Raw genomic sequence first — 11654 nt, 5'->3', positions numbered from 1 at the left:
CAGGCTTCCTGGTGTTGACCTGTACCGCCCGTCCTGACCTCTACACATTAAAGGCACTTATCTGGGCTGATAAAGGTTTTTGGTCACTTTTTTTAGACTCATACTTTGAAGCATTGTAAGAAGTTGATTTACTTCTGTGCCTTCTTATTGAAAAGCAGGAACATAAAGTGCACTGAATACTGCACACTGCTCATGCACATAAACACAAGCTAACCTTGACCTGTAGCTGGAATGGCAACTTGTACAACTGTCTGATTTATGTGTGGAAATTTCTAAATAAATCTTAATCCACTCCAAAGATTCAAACGAAATGCAATCCAATTTAAAAGTCAATGTTTCACAGAAATGTTCCATAACAAACCAACAGCCCGCCAGTAAAACTGGGATTTATTCTAGGTGAAAAAGAAAATCACTTTCTTATGGGCTTTATGGTGGAATTGATACTTTTACCTGTGGCTGCACTGGTTTTGGGAGTGAGTACTGGCTCTTGGCTGAGAAGGTGACTATCTCAGAATCGTCTGGTCATTCGAGAGGATTGTTTAAGGATTTACTTGCCAAGATTTTCACCATCAGATGTATTCTTTGGAGACCATTTTTAAAATGTCTCCTAGAAAAAAAGAGTGCTGGATAGACTGAGGCTTTTGTACTTGAAGTTTAAAAAAAACCACATTTATTTATTTGATCGTTTGTTTCCAGTCGACTGCACATGGCATGTGCACCATGACTGCAACAAGTATTTTTCCATCTTGTTGGGAGTATCGGATTCTAATCATGTGAGAGTCACAGCCCACACAAATACGCACACAGGCACACACCCATGCGCACACACACACACCCATGCGCACACACACACACACACACACACACACACACACACACACACACACACACACACACACAACCCAACAGACCCAACAGTGTGTGACCCCACAGACCCCACAAAGCATACTGTAGGTCCAAATAGGTCTGTCTGTGACATAAACCCAACATACCTAAAGTCAATCCAAACGGACATTAATAAGAATACAGGGGACACACAGCTCAAGCCAAATGTCATCTTTATTAGACATGTTCTGTACAAAAAGCACTGAATCACAGGAAAAAAAACATGCATCTATATACAGCATGGCCAAAGACGAGAGGAAGAAGTTGCCCAAATTGTATTCTAAAGACATTAATTAAACATTGTGCTTTGATATACTTTGATGATATATTTCATATTTCACAAAGATGCAATACTTCTCCCCTTTTTCACATTGAATAACCAACCGGGAAAAAAAGAGATAGTTTGCTGTTTTTAAAAGCTCTGCTGAAGAGTAGGAAGAAAAGAACAAAAACACAGGGCGGCGAAAAGCAAGCTTTTCAGCGACTATGACAGAGAATATTTTCGCAAGCTATTTGAAAAACGTGAGTTGTAATGGATACAGGCGAAGCTGAGAAGAGGGGTGAGGTTGGGAAGGGGCCTAAGCTTTTTTCTCCCTGTGAGAGCGACGCAAGAGTGTTTTCAGTGAAAATCCACTAGCAGATCCATGATATTGAATTTGTGTATGTTTTTAGTACTGCAAGAGCACTCCACAGGCTGGGTTTCATTTAATTAATTGGAAAAATGACTTTTCCAAAGAGGCATGACAGAAGTTCACCCCAAACGGCCATACGGCTGCAGCTATATGATACTATTAAGTGGACGTTGAGTTTTCTGGTGTCAATCATAATCACAGCAGCCCTATAGGCACCCATGTGACGGTTTATTCAGTTGAACACAGATTCTAGTGTTCTGCACCGGTCTTTAACCAGCTTCAGTATATGAAGGATTCTCTTCTTTTACATTTACGTTTTTATCATTATGATCCTTGCTTAAACGAACCCCAAGATTTCCATTCAAGAGAAAGTTTACAGTCTTTTTTCCTCCTGTGGTCGGGAAAGTCTCTTGAAATATTTACTGTAGAAATCAAATCTAAATTATAAAATTGAACTTTGTCAATGTCGTATAGATCACAGATTTTTGATGGGTTTGCCCGTAGAGTCTAACTCTTAATGACGTGAACCACACTGTCGGGTAAATGATACCCGATGCATTTTAAACCCAAATGCACAATGAGCTCAACCTTAGATGTCCGGGGTTGCTGATAAGGCATCTGCTTTGACTTTAGCTCTTCTAGAGTCTGCTGGCTTCTCAGGGGGAGAACAAGCTTGCATTACGTAACAGGGAGAAGAAGAAGGGAAATAAAAACAATTGCATAAGTAAATGATACAGATTATGTGCAACAACAATAATAGCACCACCACCAACAACAACACGAACATAGATGGTTCCTTGAGATCGGTGAGCCATATATTTGAGTGGTTTTAGAATTCTGCTGCCATGGTTTCTGTTCTATTATACAGTCTTTCTTATCAAAACACAGAGACGAGGGATGGTTAGAACTCATCTTAGGATTGGTTTAAATGTTGTTAATGGCCAGACAAAGGAGAGACACCCTTTTCAAAATAAAAGCGCGGGAATAATGACGTGTACGATTTTGAAATATATTTTTAAAAAAGTCACATCAAAAAGGAGCTGGCCATTTCCGAATGGCTAAAATCATATTGGTGCATATCTGTTCTAGCTTAAATCTTTTTCTTTTTTATTCTTGTTTCCTTGTTTGCTAAGATGCATTGCTCTTATTAAGTGCCCCAACAAAAAATAGTGCATTAAGAAATAACCATTATTATACATTTCACAATAATACATGAAGGACGAATAGAACAAGGAAAAAACACAAAGCTGTTTTACAAAAAGTTAAATATAGTTTCGGAAAAACATTTTTATACAAAAGTGATGGAGCATATATCCTGCCTTGGTGTGATTTATTTGTTTTTACAAAAGGGTCATTCCTCTCACTTTTCACTCTTTTTACAATATCTAAAAGGTATTAAGACATCAACTGTGTTTACATATATATTTGAGACTATCATTCAGGCCTAAATCACAAAAGGAATTCCCAAAACATACTTTATAAATACATACAAAATAAGCACAATCAGAGGAACAACCAGAACTCTGGTACCTAAATGGGGTTAAAACTGCTGCAAGCGTTTCTGGTTAAAATCTACTCGACACACCCGGAAGTACATCACTGTACTGGATCTCAAAATGCTAGAGGAAACAAAACAGGAAAACGAAAAAACAAACAAATCTTGGGCTGCCCTCATGGTTTTCAGATAGCAAGCAAATGTGACCTTTACATTTGTTTTCTTTCTTCATTATCTTAAAAAAATTACTGCATTACCCACCTTTGTATTATGATAGACGCACATTATTTTTTCAAAAAGCTATGGTACATAAAGGAGAAGGTCAGAGTCCATGATATTTAATATCAGTGGTGGACATTGTGTTGATTTCTCTGATTGACAATACAGTAACTTTGGAACCATCCGATGGCATTCCAGATTCAGAGGAGGGAGTAAGACCATTTTTTGATATTCCAGGATTCTACACTTCGTACACAACCCTACGTCATGATGACACATTTCCCAGCTAGCGGTGTCAAACAGGGACTTAAAGGTGTAACATTGTAGCTGTGCCTTTCAATAAAGTTCTGTCGAAAACCCATTCTTGCCATCTAATTCCTTTTAAAATCCCAACTGCTTGCTTGTATTACCAGTTTTTTTGTGTTCTTATGCAATGCTATTGAAAGATCCCCAACAGTAGTCTATGTTGTGAGATGCGCTAGGCCCATCATTTTTGTCAACCTTGCCTTCAATCTGAACTGGAGGCAAGTTCTTTGGAATCCGCTCTCAACAGCCTTGATATTATACAGGAAAAAAGTCCTGGTAAAATCTCAGCCCAACACAACAAAGTGTTCCTGTTGACACCAGCTAGCATTGGCACTTTGCTAAACACTCTGCTCTCTTCATTTGCACTTTCTATGGGCATCTGTGGCAGAGCCCAAAATCGACCAAGCAGGTTTAGCCATTGCATCTCTTTCTTTCTTTACAACCTGCAGTATGAGGTCTTTTCTCACTCCGGAGTCAAATAGTTTTACACAATCTGTCATAAATAACATATAATTTTCAAATTGAAGGGAGTGGAGTTGTGTAGGAGACATATTTTGTGGGTTTGATTTGGTTGTGCAACATAGAAGAAATGACCCCCAACAGAGTGTGACTTGTACGGTGAAGAGTAAAGGAGAAACAATCAAACGAAGAGCACTGAGCAAAAAAAATGACAGCGAGAATGGAGGGATGGTTTCACTTCTCGTTGAAGTTCAGTTCTTCATCGTGTGCATTGATGGATCCTGGATTGCAGGCTTGGTTGAGATGGATGACGATAGAGTTGGTATGGAGGCTCGGTTGGCCAGTGGCCTTCACCGTCAAGGGGGTTCAGGTGAGAGGGCGGATAGGATCGGGCTTGGAACTCCTCTTCACATGGGTGGAACGATGAGCCCTGCCATGGCTGAAACACAAAACATAAAAACACCGTAACTCAAAAGTACCACACTCACAAACCGTCTGCAGACTGCCGTTTCACAGGGTGCTACACACGACTGAATGAAGAGCACCCACGAAAATACCCGTGACGAACAGCTACACGGTAACGAGACATGAACCTTAAAGTTAAGTATTTTGACAGTGGGAATCACTTTTTTTAGTCTGGTACGGTTGGCTTTGCATCAGTCAGCCCTTCCCGCATGCACCACAAGTTATGGATCAACTTTCACCTCCACACCATCAGTAACCAAACCACAACATATCACAGGCGCTGTCCATCACCCTTTGCTGATGTCGGAGACCCGCGAGCGCAACGGACAGAGGGCCGCCGCTGATTGGTCGGTAGGCAGGAAAGGGGTGATGATGCTCACCCTGTAGGCTGCTGCCATTGGTGGTGGTGCAGGTGGGGGGCGGGGAGGCCTGTGGTCGCACGACAGGGGCGAAGGCGCTCTTCTGTTTGACTGCAGAAATCATATGGACAGGAGAGAATGAACAGGCGCCTATGGGACCAGTGGAGAGGAGGAGGAGGAGGAGGAGTGGAGAGGGAGAAGAAAGAGGAGAAAAAAAGTGCAAGGAATAAAAGTGAGGACAGATAGGGGATTAGATTGAGGAGCAGGAGAAGCAGGAGGAGGAGGGGGGAGGGGGGGGGAGGGAGGGAGGAAGGGAGGGAGGGAGGGAGGGAAGGAGGGAAGGGAATGAGGAAGGAAATGAGGAAGAGGAGGAGGAAAGGGTCCTAACAAAGGGCTGGGAGGAGGTGGAAGAAACAAGCAAACAGACAGACAGGCAGGCAGGCAGACAGATAAAGGAGGTGAGTGCTTAGGCGGAGGAGGAGGTGAACCATGCAGGGGTGCTTTGGAGAGGAAGATGAGGGTGGACTGGGGGGGCGGGGTGGTGTCAGACGCATGGGCCCTGTCTCAGATAGGGCCATGGGGCTGAGGAACATGCTCCAGGCAAACAGCTACATATCTGGCAAAGTTGATCCATAACTTGAAGGCCCACGTTTAGACTAGCGCACCAACCTTATCCCCGGGGAGGGACAGCCGCAGTGACATCCATTCATGGCGGGAAATCATATCAGTTGTCTTTCGGCTTGTGAAATTTGCACACTGTGTGTGTGTGTGTGTGTGTGCGCGTGTGTGTGTGTGTGTGTGTGTGTGTGCGTGTTTCCTTGCATGCACATGTAAAACATCAGTGATGTTTTACAAAAAATAAAGGTATGAATAGACACAATTGTGATTTCTGTGTACGCTCCCATTTCTGTCGGATAAATGAGGTCTTGCTTTCAACCTTGCTCTGCTGGTGTCTTAAACGCTTAACTTTTCTTTTAAAAGGTTGCATGGACTTTCACTCCTAATATTGTTTACGCTATGGGCGGCAATGTCATGGTGGGATGAGACGGAGAGGAACGATGGGACTACGCCTTTCTTCCGAAAACACCACCACCACCACCACCACCACCACCACCACCACCACCACTGGCTTAAGGGTTCAGGCCCTGCCAGACTCCTTTTGTTTGTGTTGCCCCTCCAATCACAAAAAACATATTGCACTCGACCCCTTGACCCGCACGGATGAGATGGGTAACCACGGAAATGCTGATGTCAGTGTTAATGGAGTGTGGCCCCCCTCCTCCCCCCGAGCCATGATGCATGAGTGATGAGGTGGGGGCGTAGGATGTTAGTAGTCGTGGTTAGTAGTTAGGAGGGGTGGGGGGGGATTTGGTGGGGTTTGATGCAGAGAGGGACACAGGGAGTCAGTAGAGTAGATGAAGGTATTTTTTATGTTGTTTTGTCAAGAATTCCCGCTGCCAGTGCAGGGCACATTGGTACAATCCAACCACCCACCCCCCCCCTCCTCCAGGCAGACACATCACACATCAAAACCCACGGCAACGGAGCGCCAACAGGAAGGAGAAGAAAAAAAGACCTGCCGAAGAGACGCCAAGTCTGTCGTTTTGTTTTGGTCACTGAGGGACTGGGGGGGGCGGGGGTGAGCTGGGTGGGAAGGGGAGGAGGGTAGACCACGTTATATCAACTGGCACAGGGAGACGCCATGCTGGAGAGCGCGTGTCTACCTCCTAAACAAGACTGGGAGCCGAGGCGGGCGTACTTTGATACAGTAGCCAAGACAATAGAGCTCCGGTCCCATAGGAAGGGTTAAGGCGTAAACCAGCCTCCCAACACACCTGCGCCAAACTGGAGCAGAGACACACTCCCGGCACCACCATCAGAGGGATGGGAGGGTGTCTCGATGGCAAGAGGCAACGGCGGGGGAGGGGAGAGGAGGAGGAGGGTTGGTCTCGGAGGAGGACTGAATCTAGGAGATCTGAAGTTAGCGCTTAAACTCTTCCAGGGCCCGGAGTCCTCTCTCTCTACCGGAGGAGTGTACTATGAATATAGTTTAATTAGCGCCTTTTGGAGAGTCTTTGTTTTGGCTTTTTTTTGTGGGTTTTCTTCAGGGGTGTGTGGGATTACTAAAGGACCTTTTATTTTTTCCTCTCTCCTGTGTAAGTTCGTTATGATCGGAGAATCTCCTCGCTTGCGTTGGCGGTGTTATGAGTGTTATAGCCTTCATAACAAAATATACCGGTACATCGTCGCCCCTCTGTTGTGTGTGCCCTTGTACAAAGCAAAAACTGTTTCAAAACAGAGACATGTAAGTGGCGGCGTTTTCCTTCAACGGCCAATCAGATCTGTTGCACATGATATCATCTGGAATCCTCATCAGAAAACAAACCCTCGCAAAGAAATTCAAAAGGCAATTTCCTCATTTTCAAGCGGGGGAGGAGGGGTAAGTTGGGGATGGGGATGGGTGGGGGGTAAGTTGCCACTGACACACTGACAGCCAGGGACAGACTGTTTGCATGCGTCCAGCGACTGCTAAAATAAACCTGGTTTACAACAGTTGCCCGCCTGCTTGTGGAGGTGCTTGTGTGCTTACTTGCGTAGGGGGAGTTTGCGGAGGATCCGTTGAGGAAGCTGGGAGAGCCGGGAACGCCCAGGTTGGTCATCCCGGCGCCGTAGCCGTTCATGGTGGACGTGATGGTGTTGTAGTTGGACTGCTGCGGGGTGGAGCTGGGCACGTACCCGCGGGGAGAAACGCTGTTGGAGTTACGGGAGTAACCTGCCGCAGGGAGGAAGGGGTACACGTTGGGGTCAGTCCAACACGTTCAGCATGTACTCAAGGGGGGCGGAGGATTAGGTATGTTTTCAAACACCACTGCCAAAGTATTGCCTGGCATTTTGTTCCGATACCAAAACAATCCTTTTGATTTCCCAGTACCTTACTTTGAGTGTAAACACATTTCTACATTGAACTTAACAATCACTGATGTTGATAGCTCGATTTCCGGTCGTTGAGCAGACGCTATTTACAGCCATGGATCTTTTTTTCCGTTATAGAGTTGGAGATTCCTTATTAAGGAGCAGGTAGGGGGGAGACAGCTTACACTGCAGGGACGCCCTACACCGGGACTTCTCGAGGTCCGGACCGACCAGCGGGTCAATCCAGACCCAGCCCGCGGATCAATACACTTTTATTGCCATGCCAAAGTGTGATGTGTGTTGTGCGGTGACCTTTGACGCAACTTTTGACGTCACCGCACCAAATCTGCACAAAGCCCTCCGAAAGCGGGAGATTAAACATTTCCCAGCTAGCGGAGGGAGATGTATATGTTGGAAATTGATTTCAAGAAATAATACTGAGCATCTTGACCATCTGGAAGATGAATGTGTGTTGCTTGACTTTTACAAGTGAGTTGGTTAAATGTTATTTTGTCATCACCAATCGTTCCAGACCTCTGACCTTTAATAAAATCACATTTGAGCAATGCGTTTGAGAAGGAGTCAAATAGCCTGAGCCCGAGACTATACAACCCCCACATTATGTCGTTTTTTTCTTTTACAGCCATTTCCCCCTGCCGTTACTGTGCCCTAAGACATGAGACAGAAGACATGATTTATTTTAAGGGCGTACGTTCCTCAAATGAAATCAGTCCTACTGTGACAGAGGACCGCAGTCGCTGCCCACCGACACTCTGGTTACGAGAGGATCGCTTTGTAACTACTGACAGCCCCAACAGTAAAAACAGTGATTTTTACAAGCGATTCCCATGGCGACGAAGTCAATCGGCACAAGTACTGTAACATGTGTTTTCGCTTGGTCTCGAACGCACAAGGTCGCGGGATTTGATCTGAATCTGATCTGTTCAGAGGAGATCCTGGGGAACAGTAACCTCACCCCAAAACAAACAATATCAGATCAGTATGGATTTGCACCGAACAATGTGTGTGTGTGTGTGTGTGTGTGTGTGTGTGTGTGTGTGTGTGTGTGTGTAAATTTGTGTGAGTGTGTGGTGCAGCCTTGTATAGAACAATAACAGTATGTTCAGTTTAAAAATCGGAACACTGCTTCCCTCTTCCTCCCCCTCCCCCTCCCCCTTCTCTCCCTCCCCCTTCTCCCCCTTCTCCCCCCTCTCTTCTGAACATGTGTTTCCCATTGCCGGCCTCTCGCCCTCATCCCAGAGCAGTGCTCCATCAACTTCTCCTGCTGGGAATTGCGTTGGCCCGAACCAGGAAGCGGGGGAGAGAGGGGAAAAACTGAGAGAGAGAGAGAGAAAGAGCAAGAGGAGATAGAGAGAGGGAGGGAGGGAGGGGGAGAGAGAGGGAGGGAGCGTGAAGGAGAAAGAAAAAGAGAGAGAGGGGAAAAGAGAGAGGTGAAAGCCAGGGTAGGTGCGACCAGTTGGAGCAAGGTGAGGAGGGAGAGAGAGAGAGAGAGAGAGAGAGAGAGAGAGAGAGAGAGAGAGAGAGAGAGAGAGAGAGCAAGAGAGAGAGAGAGAGAGAGCAAGAGAGAGAGAGAGAGAGAGCAAGAGAGAGAGAGAGAGAGTGAGAGAGAGAGAAACAGAGAGAGTGCGATAGTAGGGATGCAAAAATAAGAGAGGGAGAGGAGAAGAGAGAGAGAGAGAAAGCAAATGGAGAGGGAGGTTGGGGAGAGCAATCAGGGAGAGGGAGGGAGAGAGAGCAAGAGAAAGATAAAGAGTGAGAAGGAACCAGAGAGAGATAGAACGAGAGAAGGAGGGAGAGAGAGGGAAAGAGTAGGAGAGAGAGCACACTCTGCTAAGCTGACGCTGGGGGTTGACCAGGATGCCCCGAGGTTGCTGGGAACTCTGGGGGCCCCTGGGGGCCCGGGGTAAAGGGCTTGCTCAGCGCTGGAGGCAACATTGGTATTCAATGCATCTTAGATGAGGGTCAATCAACGAGAGCAGGGAGGGAGAGAGAGAGAGAGGGGAAGGAGAGAAAGAGAGAGGCAGGGGTGAAAGGGAGAGAGAGGGAGAGAGAGAGAGAGAGAGAGAGGGAGAGAGAGGGAGAGAGAGAGAGTGGGGTCTTGGGGGTTAAGGTAACGACATCGCCGCAGCAGCACAGTGAGATGAAGACCAGGCTTCACCGTTCGAGGGGGCGAGGGGTTGGGGGATGGGGGCGTCGGTAACACTATCGCCATGCCGAGGGGCCATGACGTCACTTCAAGGCCGGTAGCACCCCCACCACCTCCAACCCAGAGGTCGATGGGATCCGATCGTGCCACCATACCCGTGTTTGCCGTGAGACCCCCCCTCCCATGATGACCTTCCAGGAGGAAGCTGTCATAGAGAGGCGACGGGGATGTGAGGCGAATGCGAGTGCAGACAAAGTCCAGACGAAATAAAAAAAAAAAAGAAAACGCAAAAAAACTACGAAATAATCCATTTCGAACAAGAGGATGATGTGATGCAAAACAGCCCGCCCCCACCCCCAGTCCTGGATGCGTCCTTCACGGGATTACTGCAGTAAATCACCTGTCTCGTCTGCTTGATAACAACTTGGACCATCCCAGGGACGCTACACATTCCCCCCCCCCGCCCCCTGCCCCACGCCGCCGATTTTATTAATGTTTTAATCACGGCCGCGTAATTGCGAGGGGCTCCACAAAGAGTCGTTTCATAAGTCCGGCGCAGTATGGGGCGTTTCATCAGCGCTCCCCCCCGCCGTTATGTTTCCACGATGACCGCGGACATTAACGATGGAATTATGAATTTTCACCGCCAGCTTCCCATGAGCTCATGAATTCCTATAGGTGTTAGCTCCTGTTTCACTGTGGAAGGCGGAGCGCTGGGAAGGGGGGTGGGGGGTAGAGGAGAAGCAAGGAGAGAGGTGGGGGGGGGGGGGGGGTTTAGGTGGTGGTAGGTGGAGGAGGAGGAGGAGGAGGTGACATGGGAGAAAAAACAGATGTCCTTTTGTTTCCTGTCTTTCACAAGCCATTTGCTCTCTCGGCTCAGGGCTGTCTCGATAGCGGTTCTGCGCAGCTCCAAACTCATGTTCCTTCATGAGGAGAGTGTGTTTGTGCTGGTGTTTGCATATACAGTGTATGTACATACACATTCCCTGGAAACATTTCATTTCCAAGGATGGAGCAGAGGACAACCACACAATTTCCTGCCCCGGAATATTCGCTCCGATTCATTCGTTTGAATCCGACAAATCCCAATGGATTCAAATGTAAAAGTAATCGATCTGGTTAACCGTCTTCACAGTGACCCTTCATTTACCAGCCAGTGTGATGTGGATTAGCACCATTTCAACAATACACTGTATATACACTTACCAGTGTACCAAGTGGACAGTATCAATTGGCAGGCTGGTCTAACCATCAAAAACCTCGGTGGACACGCCCACTTGGGATTTCACTAGAATGTCGGATTTTGAAATGGCTTGCATCAACGTCATTCGTCTATTTAAAATTGGGGCCCTTTTAAAAGAACAGTGCTCACTGTGAACCGGAACTGTTTCCCCATCAATATCAAACATGTGTTTGTTTGGGGTCACTGTTGTTTCACTCACCCTGGTCGCCCTGCGAGGCCTCTGAGATGTTGACGGCGAGCTGGCTGCCGAAGGAGTTGACTCCCATCATGCCCGAGTGCGCGGCTGAGCCGGACAGAGAGGGCAGCTGGTTGTGGCTGCGGGGAACACTGTAGAGGGCCTCGGTCAGGTCGGCAGCTCTCTTCAGGATGATCTCCTGCAGAGAGAGAGAGAGAGAGAGAGAGAGAGAGAGGGAGAGAGAGAGAGAGAGGGAGAGAGGGAGAGAGAGAGAGGGAGAGGGAGAGAGAGAGAGAGAGAGAGAGAGAGAGAGAGAGAGAGAGAGAGAGGGAGAGA

General features: G+C 47.0%; 1 protein-coding gene across 1 annotated transcript in view; it reads right to left on the bottom strand.

The window, feature by feature from the left end:
* Nucleotides 1–1309: 1309 nt before the first annotated feature.
* LOC307081991 (transcription factor COE3) overlaps nt 1310–11654 on the bottom strand; it is a gene marked incomplete at its 5' end in the record, with an annotated part of 105661 nt that continues 95316 nt past the window's right edge. The window contains 4 exon segments of the mRNA XM_079745390.1: nt 1310–4435; nt 4842–4931; nt 7411–7593; nt 11343–11517. Of these exon segments, the coding sequence (XP_079601516.1) occupies nt 4404–4435; nt 4842–4931; nt 7411–7593; nt 11343–11517 (480 nt within the window). The 3' untranslated portion in view covers nt 1310–4403.

This window comes from Pollachius pollachius (assembly GCF_949987615.1).
Source record: "Pollachius pollachius genome assembly, chromosome: 10".
NCBI classification, from domain to species: Eukaryota; Metazoa; Chordata; class Actinopteri; order Gadiformes; family Gadidae; genus Pollachius; species Pollachius pollachius.
The sequence above is the reverse complement of the archived record's forward strand: the minus strand, read 5'-3'. Positions and strand labels throughout refer to the sequence as shown.